The sequence below is a fragment of the Cryptomeria japonica genome, chromosome 4, assembly GCF_030272615.1.
Source record: "Cryptomeria japonica chromosome 4, Sugi_1.0, whole genome shotgun sequence".
NCBI classification, from domain to species: domain Eukaryota; kingdom Viridiplantae; phylum Streptophyta; class Pinopsida; order Cupressales; family Cupressaceae; genus Cryptomeria; species Cryptomeria japonica.
In genome coordinates, this window is record NC_081408.1 from 597,769,460 (window position 1) to 597,793,528 (window position 24,069).

The following is a 24,069-nucleotide window of genomic DNA, read 5'->3' on the forward strand; positions in this document are numbered from 1 at the left end:
AGGGTAAAAATGGTCAACCAGTATCCATGTTTGCTAATTGTTATATTCAAGGATCTAATCAATAAGTGTGATTTGTAACAATCTGCTGGTGTTATGGCGGGAACATGACAGACTCCTTGGCCAACCATTGTATGGATTTGATGCTAGAGAGCACTAGGAAGATTAGATGGATCAAAAGTGTAGTTGAAGATACTAAACAAATTACCAAATTTATCTACAACCATTACTTGGGTCTTTTCTTTAATGAGAAAGCACACAAATGGCAAGGAGCTAGTGCAACCAAAAGTGGCATGCTAAACTAGCCACTTCCTCATTCTCCAAAGTATTTTTGCCATAATTTCTTCTCTCAAGTAAATGTTTATGTTCAATACCTGGATGTAATCTCCATATTCAAAAAAATGAATATCTTCCCAAATTCACTTGTAGAAACTTGGATATTTTGAACTTGCCTATTGCTTCAAGTAATGCCATTACATCACCCTCATTTGTAACAAATACAGTAGACTTGCTTACGAAGCAACCCTTTAAAATCCTCCCAATTGGAGTTTGATGAAACTTTCCTAATTTCCAAAGAGTGTGCATAATTCTCGTACATGTAAGAGCATGTCCCAAAAATTTCAACCTTGCAAAAAAAATTGCTGATTTAGAAGCATTTTGTGAAGGCTTGAATAAAATTGGTGAAACCCATTGATCAAGATTCTCTACACAAATCTTGTCATCATAGGTGTTGTTGTGAACAAGGATGTTACCTAACTACTTTACTTTGTAGGTCTTATTCACACTTGTCTAGTTAAATTTACTTGGGGCACACATAGGATATTTATCACTTTATGTCCCATATCATAAGATTAAGACAATTGTCAAAACCTTATGCTATCCCATATTGCAACTTGATCTATATAACCAAGGGCCTCTCATGCATTGTACATTATTATCCTATTTGCATTCTTTGATAGGAATACAATTTATTCTTTCCATATCGATCTTCTCATTTCATTTTGCTTTCCATTAGGCCTCATAATCTTGGGGGCTACCTCCATAGCCAAATCTTACATAATAATAGAGTAGGTTGAGTGCCTTTGGTTCTTCTCTCGGCATTACCATAGCCCAGACCCGACCCTGCCACCTCCAATTATAACACAAGTATGTTTGAATATTTGGAAGGAAACTTAGATCCAAGGGCCCAATTTGAAAAGGCATATCAAGGAGGTGCATACAAACATTTGATTATCACATTTCATCTTTGGCATTATGCATTTGAAGCTTGAAATTCAATCTTGCGTTCAAGGATAAAATCCTTGGCCGCAACTTTACAATCAGGAGAAATAAACCCCTCTTGGCTCCACTACTTTGAGAAATTAGGATAAAAACCCTTGCCTCTTGCATTAGAAATTCCATTTCAAGGATTGCATGATGGACTAAATTGGAGAATTTGTCATCATTTTAAGGTCAAGCAAATAGATGTTTGGAGCTGATCATATCAACATAAATCCAATCACCATAGGAGGTCATTCCAAAGCAATAATAGGCAGATCCTAAGGTTGCACTCAAATTGGTAGCTAGCCACCATCATTGACTGCATGGTTTCGAATCTGAGGTATTGGCACCTAAGGTTTATCCAATGGGCAGAAACAACAACTGAATGACAGCAAATCACATCCAAGAATCAGTGCCACATCTGAAGGTAGAAATTTAACATATTGACAACATTGTCAGACCTCCAGCGCTGCTCTAATTCATCTACAGATCTTACACCTAGCTGGGTGGCTGTATGATCAGAACCATTTGGATCTGTGGCTTGGCAAGAAATATTCAGGGAAAAGTCAAAAATTGAACTCCAGTCTCATACCATTGGCAAACAACATTTCTGCAATTCTATGGAGTGGCCGTACAGCTAACAGACCCCGCCATACCTGGCCCTCCAAATCACTTGTGAGTAAAAAATTTGTAAAAAAAAAATTCAGATTGATCATTGTTACTGTTGCATCATATTTCTGGAAATAATTTTTATTTTCATTTTTTAAGAGTATTTATGCTATTTTCTGCCACCTAGGGTTTTTAATTGCAAAATTATGAGTTTCCTAGTAGCTAGGGTTTCTATTTTCTAATCGAAATTAAATTAATGAGATGAAGAAATTTGATCAATATTTGGCATAATTCTGTTCAGGAACATCACATGGAGCGGTTGACATTTCAGGGTTTTGTTGTGTTTTTTCCTTTCCTTTCTTTGTTATTATATATTGTAGTGTCTCTTTGGCACTCTTGGATTTTACATCTCCTAACTCTTTTTTTATAAATACAAGAATAGTAATAGATATACTTAATTTGTTAGTATCATTTACATTGTTGCTCTTAGTTCTAGGTGCACATAGGACAAAAACACACACATGCTCTTCTTATGAGTGGTTTTGCATCTCTTTCTCTTTGTATTTTCTTTATTTAAATTAATGTAATCTATTTTTTGGTTAATTTATATGTTTTAGATGATTCTGTTATTTTCTTGTAGCTTTCACTTCACTGTTGTTTTGTGATTTGTCTTTGTCCTACAAGTCTGTGAAAGTAATTTTACCCAAAATAGTTTGATTATTTCTACAGTTGTGTTTCCAGTTCCTATATTCTATTATTGACTTGCAACAATCATCTGGCATCAAAATTACAACCATTGAAACAAAAGTCCATGTTCTTTGCCCTCCTTTGTGCAATCACTACTAAAGGCTAGTCACATAAAAGAGAACTTTGTGAAGCCATTTCAGATGGCTTAACTTCCATAGAATAAGAGTCCTAAGAAGACCTAATTGCAAGTTTCTGATTATTTATTGTGCAAACAATAATATGTTGAATCGAAAATAAACACCCAAGAAGGCTTTCAATTTTCCCTCAACTTCCATGAACTTTCTGGAGCGTAAAAGTGACTTACGATGTGGTGGATAAATTTATTAATGAAAAGTAAGACAATTTGGTATTGGAAGAAAAAGGAACAAAAGAATTTACAACGGCATCCAATAGTTTGATAAAAAAAACATGAGAACTTTGTACTGCTCGTCATAAATTTGATCCAAAGACAATAAAATTTCAAGTGGACACCTCCTTCCAATCAATCCAAGTAAATCCAATCCAGAAAATAAGTATGATATACCCCAAGGTACAATGGCGTTAAGGCTTTGCAGAAAGGATATTAACTTATTAAGCTAAGTGTGCTTTAATATGTAGAAGAAACCAATTTTTAAGTACAATAGCGACCAGGAAAGTCCAATATAAAGGACAAGACCCTTCTTGTCGCAATTGGAACTTCCTCTGCTGGCTATATTTATATATATCGTACCCTCACCCTAGTCTTTTACTCACATTCCCTGATTTGTAAAGGTGTCCCCATCACAGTCCCCATTGCCTAACTTGTAATTTTTTGATTGCCCTATTTCCTTTAACTTATACCTCCAATAATTTGATAGAACTCATAAGACCTTTGTAAACTCGTTATGAATTTGATGCAAAGACATTAAAACTTCTATCATCAGCTAAAAATTCCAAGCTCACATGACCACCTCCTTCCTATTAATCAAAGTAAATCCAATCGATTAAATAAGAATGAAATAACTCAAGGTACAATAATGTTAGGGTTTTGCAAAAGGATATTAAGCCAAGCATGCTTTAATATGTAGAAGATATCCTTTTAAAAGAAAAAAAAAAGTGGCCAGTTTAGTCCAATATAAATGACAAGACCCTCTCCCATCATGATTGGAAATTTTTCTGCTGGCTATATTTATATATATCACGAACCCTAAGTCTTTTACTGACATTCCCCGATTTACAATGGCATCTCCATCACACTCTTCATTGCCTAAATTGCAATTTTTTGACTTCCCTCTTTCCTATAACTTATAGCTTCAAAATATAACCATCAATTTTTTTTTAAAACAGTCATCACTCAAAAATTGCTTGATGGCCATAGATGGTCATAAAATTAAAAATTTAAATCCCACCCTTTGTCTCCGTTGATGAGTTAAGTGCATCGGAGCAAAGAAAGTACTCTAGATGGGTGGACCTCAGGAAATATTGTTAACCGGGTCTAAGCTTGGCCACGAGAATTTATGACATAGGGTGGTTCATTTGCTACTTTCCAATCCCACTAATTTACCCTAAGGGGATGGTCTTCAAAATCGAACGCAAGATGACCCATTCAAGATTTTCAGATGGGTCCTTATATATGCTACTCATGAATCCATGATAGATGGATTACTGAAAGAATGATTCGAAAATTAAATACTCTAGTAGTTGATCGAGAAAAGAAAGAGAGACCCCTAATGACATTGAACAGCAGAAAAACTATATACATAAAATAGTGAAACCCAATTCAAGGAACGAGAGACCAATTTGAGGATGGAGAAGTCCAATTCAAACACGGTAATACCTGTGACCTCATTTACTCAAGGTAAAGCTAAATTCAACAATACAAAGCCCAAATCGTTTAAATTAAACTGCTAATTGGCTAATCGAGAAAAGAAAGAGAAACCCCTAATAATATTGAACGGCGGAAATCACATACACGATAAAATGGTGAAATGCAATTCAAGCAACGTGGACCAATTTGAACATGCCGATGCCCAATTCAAAAGCAGTAGTACACTGGCCTCATTCATTCAAAGTAAAGCCCTATTGAACAAAATCAAAACCCAATCCACTTAAACTAAACCAGTAAATGAAAAGGCAATTCGTACCTTTGTTTTGGTCTCAACACGGACGTCGAGGGATTGAAGGCGAGTAGACAAAGTGCCAGCGATCCATTCTCCCACACAGGGATTGACAAAGTGCAGGCCTGGCTCTGCAAGTTTCAGAAACCGACCCCACTTCTCAATAATTCCCACAGTCGACTGACCTATACACCTCCAACACAGAAAACTCCCCATTCCTGAAATTCAGCTCTTCCACCTTCAAAATTCTGAGCTCACCTTTAAAATGGCTTTCTTAAGTTTGGTATTCTTTGTTTTAATGGCAAAACAACGGCTGAATTATGGCGTTGCCGCGTACAGCTTGGCTTAACGACTAGTCGTGGAAGCTGCAGAGATATTTGCAATCTAGATATTTTGTAAAATACGATTCGCAAAGGTGACGAGACTTAATTTATATAGGTATTGGTTGGTAATGGGATACGACTAGTTGTTGGATCCCTTGTGTATGAATCAATAAAATTCAAGCATATGTTTTATGTATCTATCTAGAGATATTTAGAAAAAGTTTGTATGCTTTTATGTATAAGATTTAGTACTTATGTAATGGAGGAGCGCAAGAGGACACTAGGGTTTTCAGGCAGAGGTGCGGCTCGATTGCAGGGATGGGATTCGGACTTTGGACAGAGGGTGTATTGGCCGCCATGGTATCCTCCGCGTTCAAACCAGTGGCATTGGCAAGAGTCGGGAAGGAGTCGGAGGGAGGCTCGCAGTAGGGGGACCAATCGATTTCCTTTTGAGCACGATAAAGCCAAATGGGGCCATTCAAGGTATCTGAACTTCCCGAAATGGACCAAACAGCAGTCGGAGGAAAGGATAAAGAAGAAACTCCAGCGCCCCCTAAAAGACCCCTCTCTGGGTGGGATACCGACAACGAATGAGAACAGGTCGGTAAGTATCTGCATTGAATCGGAGGCCTAGAAGGAATCGGTACTTTTTCTGTGCGAAAGAGCCTTCTTCATGAAATGGGGAGGCGAATGGCCAGCTTTTCCCAGAGTGAGAAACTGGGTCAATGAAGAATGGGGTAACCACTTTGAGATAAAAACTCTTACTAATGGGTTTTTTCTTATCATTGCTGGTTCGGCTGAGGATAAGACTGCTCTGATGGAGTCGGGGCCATTTTTGATGTCGGGAGTTGGTTTTTATATAAGGGATTGGACCCCTAATTTCGACCCAAGACAAGGTACTATTGAGGAAATCCCTATGTGGATAAGATTGTACAATCTCCCTCATGAGTATTGGAAGGAGGAAATCTTTAAGAGTGTAGGGGAGAAAATAGGGAGATTTATCGAGTCAGATGAAGCGGTTGATAAGCTCAGTTCATGCGTGTATGCATGGATCTGTGTTATGTGGAAGCCGCATCTTGGGATACCAAAGGTTGTTGAAATGAGGTCTCCAGAAGGAGTATGGAGACAAGATATAGAAATCGAAGAAATCATAGTCAAATGCAAGATTTGTAAAGAATGGGGCCATGAGGATCGAGATTGTTTGTCGGGTCAAAAGGGTAAAGGAAAGGCAGATTGTGCTTTGGAGGAAAAGCTATTAGTTGGTGCAGTTGCAGATCAGAGCTTGGGAAATATCAATCCGAGTTTTGTATCGGAGGCGGCAAGTGATGAGGTCATTCGCCTTTGCTCAGATATGCAAGTAGGGGTGGAAGAACTTTCTGACTCTAACCCAGGTCAGGAGAAGCTGCATCAGGCCTCTGCGTTAGATGGAGATAAGTCCGTTGTGCTGGTGTCGGGCGGATTGCCTGAACAAGTTGTTGAGTTCTCTCACAGGCAAGGATGTAGTTTGGGAGAAGAGAAAGAGGATCAAGTGTGTAAGGGCAGTGGTTGGGATGGTGATTCTCGAATTGAAGGGAAGCGGTTGGAGGTGTTGGGCCTGTTGAAAAGGAAAGCGATATAGGGGGAGGGTATCCATCTCAGCATAGATTCTACAACACCTCGGCGGATGGGTTGAAGTACCAGGAGATGGGTGAAAGTGCTAAGTCACTGGTAGCGGTTGAGGACCCTAGTGAGAATGCAGAAGGAAATATAATCAAATACAAGGACATTCACATGTCCCTGAGCAAGGGTAATGGAGTTACAGGAGAGTTGGAGTCTGAGGAGGAGGAAGGTTTAAGTGACGATTCTCTGGGACTGTCGGTAGAAGTAGGGGAGACAGAAGTTAGGACCATCAAACAATCTAATTTAAATCCCCCTAAGTCTAAAGGAAATTTGAGAGGAAGAAAGAATAGATAGAGATTGCTTGAGGAAGCAGGCAACATGAAGGGCCAGACAAGGCTTCTGAGATCCGGGAGAGACTTATTCTCTCCTGGGCAGCAATGAAGTTCCTAACCTGGAATGTCAGGGGCTGCAATGCCCCTGACAAGCGTCGTCTGGTCAAAAGAGGTTTTGACCAGGCCAAGCCGGAAGTTATTTGTATTCAGGAAACTAAGTTGGGTCGTGATGCTGCTGCTTGCATTTTTGGGGTTAGGCAGAAATGGTCGGGTCACTTTGTGGATTCAGATGGGACGTCAGGTGGTTTGGGCATTATGTGGAATCCATTGGTTGTTCATGTGGAAGTTGTGTCAAGCTCTAAGTATTGGCAGATGGTTAAGGTGATTTCGAAGACTATAAATTTCTCTTGCTTTCTTGTTAATGTCTATGGGCCGACTTTGGCTATAGAGAAGAGTAAATTATGGGACGATGTCTCCAGGCGCCTTGAGGAAGTGAGGCTCCTTTTAGCCATCATGGTTGGAGATTTCAATGCCACTCTCTTTTCCTTTGAGAAGCGTGGAGGGGTGAGGAGATTAAGCCGGTCTCATTTGGATTTCCAATCCTTTGTTAACGACAACGCTCTTCTAGAAGTGGTTGCTAAAGGAGGGGATCTCACTTGGACTAATAGGCGTAGAGGTTTTTCCAATATTGCTGAGAAATTGGATAGATTCTTCCTTGCAGGAGATTGGAGTGTTGCCCCTGTTGTTTTTGAGGCTGAGGTACTTGCCATCTTAGGGTCAGACCATTTTCCGGTCTCCTTGGTTGTGTAGAATGATGTTATCCCAATTTGATGTCCCTTCAAGATGGAAAAGATGTGGTTTAGGGAACCGAGTTTTAAAGAGCTAGTAGTGGGGTGGTGGAAGGAAGCCCCAGTGGTGGAAGGGTTTCTGGCCTATCAATTTTTCAAAAAGCTTAGCTATGTGAAGCAGAAATTAAAATCTTGGAATAGGGAGGTGTTTGGTAATATTTTTTATGAGAAGAGAAGACTTGAAGGTGATCTGGGGGCCTTGAATGCTAAAGTCATGGCAGATGGAATGGATGAAGTGGATTTCTTGACGGGGAAAGACCTTCTTAGTAGGTACGGAGAAGTTTTGCAAAGAGAGGAGATCTATTGGAAACAGAAGTCGTGTGTTAATTGGCTGAAAGAGGGTGACAGAAATACGAAATTCTTTCATAGTTCAGTGAAAGCGAGGTGAAGTCTTAACATAATTCTTTCTTTGAGGCTTGAGGATGGTTCGGTTATTGAAGACCCAGATAGTATAGGTAAAGAGGCTGTGAGTTTCTTTGAAAATTTGTGGAAGATGAATGGGATAACCCAGTTGGGGGTTCAGGTGGAGCTTCTGGAGCTGATCCCTCCTTTAGTTTCCAGGGAGGACAACTCCATGCTGGAAGAGCCTGTTTCAATGAAGGAAGTTAAAGCCGCGGTGTTTGGGTTGGGTGGGGAGAAGGCACCAGGCCCAGATGGGTTTCAAGCGTTCTTTTTCCAATCCTTCTGGGAGGTGCTTGGAGAGGAGCTACTTGCAGTGGTTGAAGAGTTTAGATCCAAAGGCTTTGTTTTGAAGGAATTCAACTGTACGATGGTGGCGCTCATTCCTAAAAAGGCCAAGCCGACTGGGATGGAGGAGTTTCGTCCTATTTCATTGTGCAACACCATCTACAAAATCATTTCAAAAGTTTTTGCCAATAGGCTTAAGTTAATTCTTGATAAGTTGATCTCCTATGAGCAAAGTGGTTTTACCCCTGGAAGGAATATTGTGGATGGGGTGATTGTGGCCCATGAAGCTATTCATACGGCGATGAAGGGTAGACAAAGGAGAATGATTTTAAAGCTTGATATCCGGAAAGCCTATGATAGGGTGGATAGGTCTTTTCTTGTGGCTGTGTTGGAAAGATTTGGTTTTGGTAAGTCCTGGATTAAGTGGATTTCCAGTATGATTATGCAATTCTCAACTTCGGTTTTAGTTAATGGCAGCCCTCATGGCTTCTTTTCAACGTCTAGGGGTATTCGGCAAGGGGATCCAATATCCCCCTTTCTCTTCATTTTGATGGCTGAAGTTCTTGGACGATCGATTGCTGGTAAGAGAGATCAAGGGTTGTGGAAGGGTATTGAGATTGCTCAAGGGGTTGTCCCCACAACTCGTTCTCAGTTTGCGAACAACACCTGTCTGTTCGGTGTTGCTTCTATGCGTGAGGCCTCGGTCACGAAGAAAGTCTTGGACAGATTCACGGGGGCGACTGGTCAGGAGATAAATTGGCTCAAATCAGAGGTTTTTTTCTTTCATACGGAAGGTTGGTCACAGAGAGCTATTGCTAGAGTGTTCAGGATAAAGATTGGTCAACTACCTGGTAAGTTCCTTGGCATGTCATTCTTTGCTAGAGCAGGAAAGTCAGAAATGTGGAAAGGGTTGCTTGATGGCTGTAAAGCTAAGATGGAGGGATGGAAGAGTAAGTGGCTTTCTTTGGCTGGGCGCATCCTAATGCTGAAGACAGTTGTTTCGACTATGCCTATTTTCCCAATGGCTTGCTTCAAACTACCAGCCTCTATCATCAAGAATATGCAACAGAAGATGAGGAAGTTTTTGTGGAATGGTAGTCAGGATCAGGATAAAGTTCCTCTCATGGCTTGGGATAGAGTTTGTAAACCCAAAGGTGGGGGAGGGGCGGGACTCTGTGATTGGAAGATTATTAATGAGGCCATGGGGGCTAAGTTGGTTTGGCAAATGTATAGTAAACTGGAACAGAGATGGGTCAGAATTTTACAAGCTAAGTATTTGGATAGCAGGGATAAGGTAAGGATCCTAACAGTGAGAGATCCCCCAAGAGGGTCAGCTTTGTGGAATTTTTTGGTGAGTTGTAGAAGCCTGATAACAAATCACATTTCTTGGCGTATTAGTGATGGGCGTAAGGCGAACTTTTGGCAGGATTCCTGGGATGGACATCCATCTCTAGAATCCCAAGCTCTTCAGCAGATAGTTTTAAAGACTGGACAGGTTTGGGGCTCTAAGGTGTGCGATTTTTTGTCAAATGATATGCCCCTATCGGGGCAGAGAAGGAACTGGAAAGACCCTCAGGATTTAAATTTGGGGGAAGCGGAGGAAAGGTATCCACGCAAGATCATGGGTAACCATGAGGTTTCGTTCTCAAAGGAGGAGGATGAAATTATTTGGTGCGGGTCAAAGAATGGTTGTTACTCGATGAAAGTGGGAATCACTCTTTTGGAAAGAGATGCCAAGACGAAGGAATGGGAATCTAAGATTTGTTGGAACAATGTGTGCCTTCCGAAAGCTAGAGCCTTTGCGTGGCTGGCTGGCAATAAGCGGATTCTTTCTGGAGATCGCCTGAAGAAAATGGGGTTTGCAGGTCCTTTTTGCTGTGTTCTATGTGAAAAGGCTGAGGAGGATGTGGATCATCTTTTGCTAAATTGCGAATTTTCTCAGAAGGCGTGGCTTTTCGGGTTGCAGAGATTGAATTGGATGGGCCCCATGGCCAGGAAATTGTGTGAATGGCTAGAATCTTGGCCGAGTTTGGGTAAAAATCCCATCTTTGCTGCTATTTGGAAGATCTTGCCCTCTACCGTGTTATGGGAACTTTGGAAGGAGCGAAACCGGAGAGTGTTTGATGGTAGAGTGAAAAATTGTGAGTGGTTTTTGACTAGACTGGAGAGGGCCATCTCGGAATTGGTTACGAATGCTGCCTCTAATGTGAATCTAGCCAAGCCTCCTTTCTCACAAGTGGATGCTAAATTTTTGTTGAATTGGCCTCTTGTCAAATTCAAGCCTGTTAATGGGCTACTGAGGGCTAATCTTCAGAGTAAGGGCAATCCAACCCCGGAGTGGACTCCACCTGAGAAGGGGTGGATTAAGATTAATTTTGACGGAGCATCGAGGGGCAATCTAGGGCCCTCAGGTGCTGGGGTGATTGATCGAGATGATCATGGTAACATTCTAGCCATTGCGGCCAAGCGATTAGTGGATGGATCGAACAATGTTGCCGAATGTCAAGCTACGGTGGAAGCTATACTTATGGCTGGGAAGTTGGGAGTCAAGAAACTTCATTTAGAAGGTGATTCTCAAGTAGTGGTGAATGGGATTGCATGAGGGCGATTGGAAGCATGGTTTCTAGATAAGCAAGTGCGTAGGATGCAATTGCTGCTAAACAATTTTGAAGATTTTAAAATTACCCATGTCCTGAGGGAGGCTAATTTGGAAGCTAACAAACTTTCTAATGTGGGAGCAAATGGTTCCTTGGAAAATTTGTTTAGCGTGTTTGAGGACTTTAGAGATTGTAGTCTTCTTGAGCAAGACTTGAGTTGATGGCTTTGGAAAAGTGAACCCAAGTTCGAATTGTTGTGACCACTCGCAACCTTAGCACTATGGGAATTTAAGTCCCTCGTGGTGCGTGTTCTTCAATCTTGTTGCAAGTGGCCTCGAAGTGTTGGTTGATGATGGAGGTGTGCGGAGGGAGTGACTGGCGATGATGTTGGGATTAATGTGAAGCGTGTGAAGCTTTCATGACAAGAGATGGAGGCGGCCTTTAAGTCTCTTGTGTGTTGATTCCTGGCATTTTGTGGGAAAGCTTAGTTTTTGACAGAGTGCTCAGGGTTGTTTTCTGTGTAGCGGAGAGATAGAATGGAGGCAAAATTTTCGCTAGAGTCGGACGGACAACTGCCTGCTTTTCGAGGGCTGATTTCGAGCACCAGGCTTTCGAACGTTTTCAGAGTGAACGGAGATGTCTTCTGGAGGGAAATTCGGCTCTTGTTGGGAGAGGAATTTCTTTCTCAGGACTGGCGACCCATAACAAATCTTGACATCTCGTCTTTGTTTACTGCTTTGGCCTTGCAGGTGGGGAAGTCGAAGGAGGAAGTGCAGCGGATCTCTTCACTGGTTTTACGACCCAAATGGTCAAGAGGCTTGCAGGATGTGGTGGCCCGTTCTGACATTGGTGTGGGCTTGAGGATGGCGGAGGGCCCAAGCAAGAGGATTGGGGTGGATGTTGGGGAATTGCAGCCTTTTGTAGTTTGGTCTGCTTCTTGGCCAGTTGCTGCGCAGGTGGAGGATGCAAGAAATGGCTGGGTGGAGATTGTGAACTTTGTTCGCCAGTTGGGGCCGACTGAGCGTTTCAACATCCGTGGGAAGGTGACTCCCATTCGGTCAGAGGCCCCCCTGGACGAGAATGGGAGGCCTCTGGTTCGGCATCAGCTCCCAAAGAAACCAAAGAAGGTGGTGGAGCGTGGGTCATTGTGTGGAGGAAGGCCTGGAACGGTGCTAGGTGGTGAGAGTGAGCAGCAGGTGGCTGGTTCCAGCAGGGGTATTCCCAATTTCTCAAGAGAGGAAGCTTTGGGATGGTTTCGTAGTTAGGCTGGGCTAGCTGGGGTTAGTGGTGTGGTCCTTTTTATACTCGTAGGCGACCCTTTTTTGTGACTATGGGTCCTAGTAGGTAGATGCTTGGGTTTTTTTGTAGTAGGGGCGTGACCCCTCGGACTCGCAGATTGTCTTTCTGCCCCTCGAATGTAATTCTTCTCTTTCAAAGCAATATATTGCTATATGTTATTGATAAAAAAAAAAAAGATTTAGTACTTATGTTTTTATACATAATATTATCATTTAGATTTTATATATGTATATATAATGCATATGGGCATATATGCATATATGCATATACATATATTTATATAAATTCTAATTATATGTGTATTCATATATACACTTAAGATTCTTATTCTATGAATGTTTGCCTTCCTATCTGAAATGGCATCGCAAAGTTCTCTTGTTATTTAGATTCTTCTTGTGCATTTGTTTGTTTTGTCCTCTTTAATATTTTCTCGTCCTAGGTGTTTTAGTATTTTCTTTTGTTTTATTCATTTAATTTCATTTAGTATATTTTGGAGTTTTATTGCATTGCTATTTTTATTTTATATTGTTAATTATGTTTTATGTTCCTAGTTTCTTGTGTCACCCTCTCCCCCCTCCACTCTCCTCTTTTTAGTCTTTGAGTCTGCAACAACATTCATTTCTTCTCTTCTAGCATTCTTCATCTTGATGATGGATCACGTAGTGTAATTTGAAACATTGATGCAAAAAATCGTCACACAATCGAGCCCAAAAACAACATAACAAATCTATGAATTGTGGAAACCTCATATCACTAGTCTATATGTTGTCATAGTTCACCATCAGTATCCAATAGGGCCTAGATACATGTGGGATATTGTACCCATGTGTGCCAAAAAATCTTGATTTTGCAATCATGCCACATACTATGTGATTTGATTTTTAAAAAATTTGAAATAAATTTTCTTAAATTTGATTTTAAATAACTTCATTCATGCAATTTTAAAAATAAAAAAATTGATATAAACAAAACCTACACCAAATCACAAAGATAAATGAATTGTTTTTGTTATTTAGAGACTCATTTTAAGTAATCATGCACAATAAATAACAAATGCATAATAAATTATAAGTATATATGTGTATATACAAATTCATGCAAATGCGTGTATATTTTATCTTTCATTTTAAATCTTTGTATTTAGCATAAATTTTTTTCATTTCCATCTCTTTTTTTTTCTTAATTTCTTGTATTAGTGCTTGTTTGCTTCTTAGCTTTGTGTAGTTTCTTCATTTTTTTCTACAGGTTGTTTTAATATCATTATTAGTACTAACAAGTATATATGCAATGAGTTTTGTTAACTAGTTATTATTAAACAAAATCTTTTCAACTAGTTAAAATGTAGTATCTTTCTTTTTTTATTATAAAAATAATTTTTAGTTTTGTCATAGAATTATAGCACACACGTTATTTATAACTCATTATTAAAAATCATATTTTCAACCAATCACGTATTCTTCTTCTTCATGAAGTAACATTGGACACCTATTTGTGTCATCTTTGTCCCACTTTATACCTTACAATATATACTTGCTATGTTTCTAGGTAATTTCTCAAGTTCTCTTAGTGTGGTAGCCCTCTTCATGCCTTTGATTATCAAACATTCATTCCTTAGATATTCTTCCCTAATGTAAGTTTTAAACCAAAACTTGTACTTCCTCTAGGTAGGGGAGAAGTCTCATCTTTCTCGCCTTTCATTATAATTTATCACTTCAACATTACATTTTTGAACTCTAATTAAAATGATCAATTTCAACCTTTCCTACTAAATCATTCTCACTTATCTTTGACTATGATTCTATTGTGGAAATCAAGTGTACTAGATCCTTATATATCAAGAGAAAATCTTCTCATCTATTTCTACTATAATGTGAGAGGTTAACCCTAAAATAAAACAATCAATTAATTTCTTTTATGTCAAGGTATCTTATATCTTTCTAACCACACCTTTGAATCGTTGTTCATAATATTCTATTGATTCCTCCTTAGTTTTTGTCATCTTCCATATTTTGTTTATTTTTTTATTCATACATTAGGTGAATGGGAATGGGTTAGGGATTATTAATGTGGTGTATCTACTGCTAGAAGAAAAAATAGCAAGGGAAATAAGGTGGAAGACTTTCAAGGTTTAAAGATTAGTTTTACTACATACTTTATACCTTTTGGGTATGATGGTATGAGTAATCCTACAAGAAGGGTTCCACAAAAAGTAATGGAGATGGGAAGTGGGTTGAGAAAAATGAGTAGGGTAAACAAACAAACCCAAGTTTTTAAGACTTAAAGGAAAAGTGAATCCTCAAATTAGGAATTAAGGATGGTGAATACTCAATGTTGAAGGAGAGAAATCATGGAAATTGTAAATGGAGAATAATTGAGGCTCGTGGATTAGTCTTTTAGCTTAATAGATACATAAATAAACAAAGACATAAATCCTAGTGCCAAAGGAAAATCCATGCTAAAGTACATAAGCAATGAGTCTAAATGAATAAAATAATCAAAGGTCTTAAAAAACCTGTAAATGTTTGGTTTCAAGGAATGGAGGGAAAGAATATTGGCAAGAGGAAACCTATAAGCCCAATAAAGGCTACAAATAGACACAATCACCTCTAACACTTATAAATTTCTATAGGTTAATATATTTAGGCATGTGACAAGTATAATGAAAGATAAAACACCACAACAAGAATATTTTTTGATAAGAAGGTTTGTTGGCAAATGCACACTCCAATGAGATATTGTAGGTGATTGAAGGTTTTGTCCTTGATGGCAACCTTGCAATCATATGATACCGACAAGACAATATACCGGCACTGGCAGCGACAGACTCTATATTGGCACACAGGACACCAGCAGACAAAGGAAGGATACCGACACCCTGGCCGACAGGAATTTTGTTTATAATGTATTTTGTAATTAATTATAAAATCATTGTAAGCCGATATGGCAAGTTGTAATATGACCCGTATATGTATGAGATCATTGTAAAACATTTTGTAATAGTGTGATAGGTGAAATAAGGTAGACCTAATATGCGAATTATAGGTTAAGGGTTTATGTATGAAGCAGAGCTAAAACCGGTACTGGATCTGGCATAGAAGATGCTAATTTGAAGCAGTACAAGACATTGGATTTGTATAATCCATTTTGTAAGTCAGTGTGACTTCTTACTTTGTATTTGAGCAGTGAGCTCTAGGCACTTGGTCTTCCATGTGCAGACCCCTATTGTAAGAGTAATATTCACTTGTTGGCCAGTAAGCGAATATTATGGGTCACAAATCCCACCGAGGTTTTTCCCACACCGGGTTTCCTCATTAAACTACTGTGTTATGGTGTGCTTTTCATGTGGTTGTTGTTATCTTTGTTTGTTGCATTATTTCTAGTTTACCGGTATACTGTATTGATATATTTTACATGTTTTAAATCAAGTAATTTATATAACCGGTTAGATACTGATTCAGCCCCCTCCCCCCCCCCCCCCTCTCAGTATCTTTGGGAATCCTAACAAGGTCTATTGAAGGATTTCTTAGATTGGTTATAGATAGTAGCCAAAACATCCAGTTCTATTAAGAAAGGAAGCACTTGCCTTAGATATGTTTGCACTTCCTAATATAGACCCCAACATCACCTAGAAAGGGGTAAGACAAATATCACATAACTATAGGGGAAAAAACAATGTTTTTTATCAAATGTCAATGAGGGGCTCCACAAGAAACAAAGTCAAACTAAAAAAAATGAGAAGTACATTAGAGTCATTCATCTAAAACTAGAGATGGTAATGCAAGGAATCAAGAAAATTAGTCAAATATTTTTTAAGATCCAAATAAAAAAATAGCATTGTTGAAATGCTCCTAAGCTTATATTCATATGTGATTTGTAGACAACAAGAAAATAGATCCACACATCCACCTCAAGTTTAACTAACATCTTCTTGATCCTCGAGATAGTCAACACAAGCAAGTACTTCAAGCACATACATTGTAATGTACTGAAGGTTACCCATGTGATTAAAATATGTACAACTCGCATTCACTAAACCTGCTTGGTTGCATGCACGTTTAACACAAAGTTTAGTTTCATAATATCTTCCAAAGTGCTTCACTGATTCAAATATATTTTGAGAGCATCCTTGAAAAATTCATTTTGTGCATATCCCACAACATTGCATTCTTTAAGACCACATTTTTTTAGGCATTTTGTCAAACAGTTTACATGCCTTGTTTATGGTGGCCTCCACATTTTCCATATCTGCCTATTAGAATTTCCAATGATAATATCTGACAAAAATTTGCCTTCCATTAAGTGTTATACATATGAAAAACTTCTCTATCCATTAAGGGTATAGAGTTTGACTCTAGATATACTGATTCTGACTCTAGATATACTGATTGCATTTGGTTGAAATTTTCTAAAGCCTTTTGAACAAATCCCTTTTACATAAATACTGCAAGCATGGAATTCATGAGACCACATTTTTTTAGGCATTTTGCATACATGTTTAACAAAGCAGTTGCAACTACGATATCCCACAAAATTCCTTACCTTCCACCTATAGTGGATGACCATACCCTGTTCCAAAGCTCCCATTTTGACACATGCAGGGAAGATACTATAAAAGATTGCAATTGATTAGATTCTCTTGAAGGTTTTTGAATCTTTTTCAACAGATGGTATATGTGCATATCTTGATATTGTAACATTCAAGGAGACCGGGTTTCTGTGCATACCCTACAAACAATTCAGATGCGTTGTCTATTCTTCCATATTTTGCATACATGTCTGCCAGAGCATTTCCTGAGGAACGTCAATACTCTGTTCCAAAACTGTCATTTTTGGCACAGGGTGGGAGTACGCATGAAAATTGTTTGGTATGCAGAGTTGGTTGTCACGTATGAACATAATATGGGTGACAGGATAAAACCATTCAAAAAATAAATAAAATTGCATGAGCTTGAAAGCCAATAGAAATAGAGATGGTGAACGAAAAATGGGATGGTTGAAGAGGGCCCACCAGCCACCTAAGCGCAATCAATGCTTAGTGTGTGTTGTTTAAGGCAAGGGTCCCATGGGGGGGCTTAAGCTTTATTTTCAAGGAAGAGGTGGTCCCATGGAGATTTTTTTTCAGGCTATAGGATTATTTGGAATCTCCTCCTAAAAAATAGAAGCTCCTACTTTTTAGGCCTCCATTTTTGAGGGGGTCAAAATGGGGTGGGGCTAGAAATTGCCCCACCAGCTTAGGAATTTTATTTGCCACTTGGCAATCAAAAAAGAGTTGAGATGAGTCCCACCAAAAATTTTAGAAGCAAAATAGAAAAAAATTATTTCATTTTTCACTGCTGCCAATGGGACCACCAGCTTCCTTGAATTTAGGAGCTTAAGTTTTTAATCAAAACTGTGCTACAAATTTCATGGGACCACTCGCTTTAACAAATTTCTAAAAAATCTTTGTAGCATGCACTCTATTTTTTAGGAAGCCTCCCTCCCACAACATTGCATTCTTTAAGACCACATTTTTTTAGGCATTTTGTCAAACAGTTTACATGCCTTGTTTATGGTGGCCTCCACATTTTCCATATCTGCCTATTAGAATTTCCAATGATAATATCTGACAAAAATTTGCCTTCCATTAAGTGTTATACATATGAAAAACTTCTCTATCCATTAAGGGTACAGAGTCTGACTCTAGATATACTGATTGCATTTGGTTGAAATTTTCTAAAGCCTTTTGAACAAATCCCTTTTACATAAATACTGCAAGCATGGAATTCATGAGACCACATTTTTTTAGGCATTTTGCATACATGTTTAACAAAGCAGTTGCAACTACGATATCCCACAAAATTCCTTACCTTCCACCTATAGTGGATGACCATACCCTGTTCCAAAGCTCCCATTTTGACACATGCAGGGAAGATACTATAAAAGATTGCAATTGATTAGATTCTCTTGAAGGTTTTTGAATCTTTTTCAACAGATGGTATATGTGCATATCTTGATATTGTAACATTCAAGGAGATTGGGTTTCTGTGCATACCCTACAAACAATTCAGATGCGTTGTCTATTCTTCCATATTTTGCATACATGTCTGCCAGAGCATTTCCTGAGGAACGTCAATACTCTGTTCCAAAACTGTCATTTTTGGCATAGGGTGGGAGTACGCATGAAAATTGTTTGGTATGCAGAGTTGGTTGTCGCGTATGAACATGTAAAGTGGAAAATCGCGATCGAACCCTAGTTGCCCTCCCCTCTTCCAACTCCAAGGAGAGAGAAGGGAGATTCACTAGGGTTGATGGTTTTCACTTAGGGGAGAGACTTTACATTCAAAAGAGGGGTTGAAACCCACAAGATCCAATCCCACACAATGCAAGATTGGATGCTAAATGTGTTTCAAGGGTTAAGAAAGCAAGGCTACCCTCTTTTGTAAAGAATGTGCATAGAAGAATTGAGCTAGGAATGCATAGAAAGTGACAAAGATTCGCTTATAAACTGAGATAGGGATATAGGATGAAGCTGCGGACCTGGAATTAGCAGTAAAATGTCGATACGGCGCTGTCCTGCAAATTTGAGCAAAAGTTGTCGGGACGATGGCGCCCGAGCGCCACGGTCCTCCGAAAAATCCGCAAAATGAAGGGGGATCTGTTCGTCTCTGCACAAGGATTCCAGATCTTCAATTTCAGCCGCGTACCTGCAACCTACACACAGAAAAGCGAAGATGATTGGGGGGTTAGGGATTAGGGGTTTGCCTTTAGGTCAAACCCCGGTTTTGGAATTAACCAAGAAATGAGCAAGGGCTGTAAATGTAAATGTATGTAAAACAAGTACTAATACCTTGTTCTAAGGATGTTTGTATCCTTATGTGCGAAGGTATAGATGTTGTATGTTGTTGTATGTTGTATGTTGTATGTAGCATGTAGTATGTGATCTCCTCTTCAATGGTTGAATCCTTGACTTGAATGCAACACTTGGCCTTGAATGGAGACTTAGAAGGAATGCTTGAATGCTTGAATGCTTGAATGCTTGAATGTTTGAGTATAGTTTCCACGCTTGTATACATATGTCCTTATTATATGCCAAATGAGAGAGAAAATGTAGTTTATATACTTGTCATTTAGGGCTGATAGACTGATTTTCCCGACCTTAGGCCGACCAGGAAAGTTAATTTCCAAATTGCAAACAAAAAGACCCGAGACCCTTAGGAGACCGGGCCCAAAATAGGACCCAGGGACCAGGGCGCTGGGCGCTCTGGTCCCACCTCCCGGGACAGCAGGGTGCAAAGGAGGTTCAGGCCAGGGTGCAAGAAAATGCAGTTTTCAGTGTCGTGAGCAAGTTTCAGGGTCTCCATTCAGGTTGCGTGTTGCGTCGCCATCGTGAAGACCGAAATGCAGTTGAAATTGCAAGTGTCGCAATTTTAGGACGCTACAGAACATAATATGGGTGACAGGATAAAACCATTCAAAAAATAAATAAAATTGCATGAGCTTGAAAGCCAATAGAAATAGAGATGGTGAACGAAAAATGGGATGGTTGAAGAGGGCCCACCAGCCACCTAAGCGCAATCAATGCTTAGTGTGTGTTGTTTAAGGCAAGGGTCCCATGGGGGGGCTTAAGCTTTATTTTCAAGGAAGAGGTGGTCCCATGGAGATTTTTTTTCAGGCTATAGGATTATTTGGAATCTCCTCCTAAAAAATAGAAGCTCCTACTTTTTAGGCCTCCATTTTTGAGGGGGTCAAAATGGGGTGGGGCTAGAAATTGCCCCACCAGCTTAGGAATTTTATTTGCCACTTGGCAATCAAAAAAGAGTTGAGATGAGTCCCACCAAAAATTTTAGAAGCAAAATAGAAAAAAAATATTTCATTTTTCACTGCTGCCAATGGGACCACCAACTTCCTTGAATTTAGGAGCTTAAGTTTTTAATCAAAACTGTGCTACAAATTTCATGGGACCACTCGCTTTAACAAATTTCTAAAAAATCTTTGTAGCATGCACTCTATTTTTTAGGAAGCCTCCCTCCATGGGACCCCAGCCTAAGCTAGACCAGTTTGCAATGGTCAAATCTAGCAAGGAGTCTCTTAGTCCACAACAGTCAACTCTCTTATATCAGCCACAATTGAAAGCATCAACACAAAAGGATCCTGGAAGCCTTCCTCTTTGATGCAGGAGCATCCCCGGTCTATGAGAAATCTGGCATCAACCAAAAAAATAGTTCCTTAGTTTTGTTCTTGTTCAGTTTCAGTAGTAGTTTTTTTGTGTTTTTTTATTCGGTGTGTTCCGGTAGATGGTTATTTTTTATTACTGATCAAATTTTCGGTTTCTAAGCTTTTCATTGTGCATCATTCCAGATTCTCAACTCATATGGATTCTTTTTTGAAGAGTTGTTTCTTTCGAAGTGACTATTTCCTGGTTCCGGAGCAGTTCTAAGTTTATTGTCTATATCGGTGATTCCTATATATATATATATATATATATATATATATATATATATATTTGTGATCTTTAGGAGGTAGTGGGGAAGTTTAGGAGATCTAGTCTTTGGGAATTGTAATCCGGTTTCCTCCTGGAGGTCCAAATGAATTGTAATCTGGGCATGTTTGCTTGCAGGTAACCGGTTGATTATCGGATATTCTATGATGATAATATGATGATGCAAATGTCTGATTCTGCAATTTATCTATGTTTTGTTGTTGCTTCCATTGTGTTAATATTGTTGCATGATATGTTTGTTCTCTTTGAGGACCCATCGGGCCATGGCTGCATCACTCTTACTCCTTGGGAAGTGGAACAATCACGAATTACATCACAAGGTGTAAATAGTCAACAAGGAGCTCCCATATATGATAGCAATGTTAGAACAATTATTCTCCCTCCTACAATAAAGCATAATCAGAGGCAACAATTTTCTTAGAACCATCAAGCTTTGGGTTCTAGCCAGTTTATGCATGGTTACAGTGAATCAACACATGATCACTTGATATCAAGGACACAAAACATTTCCATTCATGATGGAACTTACAATGATGCATACAAAACTGCATATTCGCAACAATCTTCAACTTCCAACAAGCAAGTTAAGACTGAAGATAAGCTATTTGAAGACTAGGTTAACTTTGCCAAGGCATAAAGTAAAGCTTCACCGATAAAAGCAGAAGTTTCTAAAACATAGAGTTTGTTCTCTAGGATGGTTACTACTTCATATCTTCGAGTAGATTTCCACAAGTGATGTTTTAGGTGTAGCATCAATTTTATTAAAGTTGTAGTCTTTCTTTTAAAAAAAATATATTATTATTACTGTATAAATTATATTATGTATTATATAGTATATTATTTACTATAACATTATATATTACTAGCAATCGTACGAGATTTTTCATGCAATGTTGTGCAGATAGGAATTTGTTGGATCAATGGATTTCTTATTGTGGAAGAGAAATGGTTAAATTCGACAATGAAATGTAAGAATATAGAAGTAAGGAGATATGCAAATACAAAGAAATGTATAGAGATTTTATTTGGAAATTCCATAAAATCAATGCTCATATGTAATACACATATAATTTACATGCTTCTAGTTTGGACATTACATCAAGGTGAGTTAAATACATTTGAACATAGATGTGTCAATGGCAAATCAAAAACATGGTTTGTATTGTAGTTGAGTTGAAGTAAGTGTTATTTCCAACAAATGCAAGATCAATAGATTTTGTTAAGACCACTGAATGTTGAGTGTATGAGAGATACACAAAATAGCATCTGCAGACGACAAAAGGGAAAAAAGAAAAGATTAGAATATGTGAAAGTGATTTTATGGCAAAATAATGCCAAAGTGAAAGTAAATTTTTAGAGATGTATATAAAAACAATGAAAAACTAGACATAAGTATTCAAATACTTGAAATTTTAGATATTTAATTGGGGAGAATAGGAAACTGCTCACGTAACTGTTGGAGTTGAGAAACACAACACCATAGGAGCCTAAAGATCTTTTTCAAGCTAAAACAATCTGTCACAAGGAGAAGCAATGAAGCAAGAACAATCTGCAGAACAAAAAACACAGGAAAATATGCTCAAAAGAGGAGAGCTCAATATTCACAAAAAATGTGTAGTGTCATAATGATACAAAGAAAAGAAAAATAACTTCTAATAGGTCAAAAAACCCTAAAAGGGAAAACCTAGGCTTGCACATAATAATTAATAAAAGAATTAATTATTGTGCACCTAATGTTAGCTTAAGTGTAAAAAGATAATAGGGAACTTAAAGAATTAAACAAATATTGTTTAATTAATAAAGTAAATACCCAATTACTCTAACACCCCTCCTTAAGCTAGACTTAGGGAGAAGCTAAAGCCTAGAATAGCTACTAAAAGCAGGAAATCTGTGGGAGCCCAATAATAAGTGCCTGTGTACTCATCTGCTGAAGATATCTGTAATTGACATGGCCCAAGCGCTCATGCCAAAGCTTACTCACTGAATCTGCATGTGCCAGAAGAAACAAACCAACACCCATAAAGGGCTCAAATCCATCAAATCTGTACAAACGAGATGCAGTATCCACACTCCCAGTAGCCACAACCAAATCAAAGTCATGGAGGTCCCGAATAACCACATCATGTGGTAAGAACTCAACTGTCTTACCAGAGCCAGAGTGGAAAATCTAATAAATGGACAGTTTGTTCATCGAGATGTTGGGAACAACCAAAACATCCTACAGAGTACCCCCATCCAATGAGACAGAACCTAAAACCCAAGACGAAAAGCTGAACTGAGTCACCCACTGCAATCTGTGAAGTACCACAAGAGGCAAGGGAAGTAACCAATTGTTGAGCGTGAGTCATATGGTGAGAAGAACCAGAATCAAGTATCCATGTGGACCCATAGGTCAAAGCTCGAGCAGTGAGAGCATGACCTTTCCCTGTGGAAGGAGAAGATACCTGAGGTGAGGAGATGTGATGCTGCTACATGGCTTCCTCTAATGCCTCTAAACGTTTCCAACATTGAGAAACGAGATGTCCTTCCTTACCACAAAAACTGCAAGTATCTCCTGATTTCTTCTTAGTCTTGGAGGAAGACTCACCAGACTGTGAAGATTTCCCATGCTTGGGAGGAAATGGTGCTTTAGATTCAAACTTGTGAGCAGGCTTGGAGGGATTCTCACTACCTGCAGAAGGCTTCTTCGGCTACGGTTTCTGCTTTTGTTTCTCCTCAGAGGATTGAGCAGCCAATGCTTTGTTCTTGGATCCTAAAGGCATAGCCAGCTGAGAAAGATGAGACTGCTCACGACATAAACACTCACAAAAGACATCAAAGGTAGGCATGGTGAAATGAGCACCCAAGCCATCCATGGTGGAGTAGAAAGCAGAGGCAAAAAACTGAAAATGACCCCGAAGCTTTGAAAGAATCAAATGAATGCACTTTCTGTCTGTCTTGATCTTGCCACATCCCTGAAGAACAGATCGGGTAGTCTTGAACTTGTTCAAGAAATCCTCAATGGTGGGAAAGGAATCAAGTGACAAAGAAACCAACTCTGCCTCAATCTGCAATGCTTGAATCTCATTGACCCTCCCGAAGAGAGACTCAAACTTCAACCACATAGCTCGAGGAGTGAGCAACTCATCAAGGTGAAATAGAAGACTGTCAGAGACATGCAAGGAGAGCAAACCCATAGCCTCATCCATCTTGTTCCTGTGTTGAAGAAGCTCATAAG

The 24,069-nt window shown here is 39.0% G+C and overlaps 2 protein-coding genes across 2 annotated transcripts in view; one reads left to right on the forward strand and one right to left on the reverse strand.

The window, feature by feature from the left end:
• Positions 1-5,087, reverse strand: part of LOC131040305 (hypersensitive-induced response protein 4) — a 49,962-nt gene extending 44,875 nt beyond the window's left edge. The window contains exon 1 of the mRNA XM_057973192.2: positions 4,716-5,087. Coding sequence (XP_057829175.1) covers positions 4,716-4,904 — 189 coding nt within the window. The 5' untranslated portion in view covers positions 4,905-5,087. The remainder of the gene's footprint in view (positions 1-4,715) is intronic.
• A 1,607-nt stretch (positions 5,088-6,694) lies between these two features.
• Positions 6,695-8,178, forward strand: LOC131040318 (uncharacterized). The gene is made up of 3 exons (XM_057973210.2): positions 6,695-6,864; positions 6,984-7,701; positions 7,786-8,178. Exons 1-3 carry the CDS (start codon positions 6,695-6,697, stop codon positions 8,176-8,178), a joined length of 1,281 nt encoding a protein of 426 aa, XP_057829193.2.
• The last annotated feature ends 15,891 nt before the right edge of the window (positions 8,179-24,069 follow it).

Excerpts from the sequence above, each read along its gene's own strand:
- LOC131040318 (XM_057973210.2), top strand. The coding sequence starts at position 6,695 with ATGGGTGAAAGTGCTAAGTCACTGGTAGCGGTTGAGGACCCTAGTGAG. Across the intron at positions 6,865-6,983 it reads AGTGACGATTCTCTGGGACT|GCAACATGAAGGGCCAGACA; the intron begins GTCGGTAGAAGT and ends TTGAGGAAGCAG. Across the intron at positions 7,702-7,785 it reads CTGTTGTTTTTGAGGCTGAG|ATGGAAAAGATGTGGTTTAG; the intron begins GTACTTGCCATC and ends TGTCCCTTCAAG.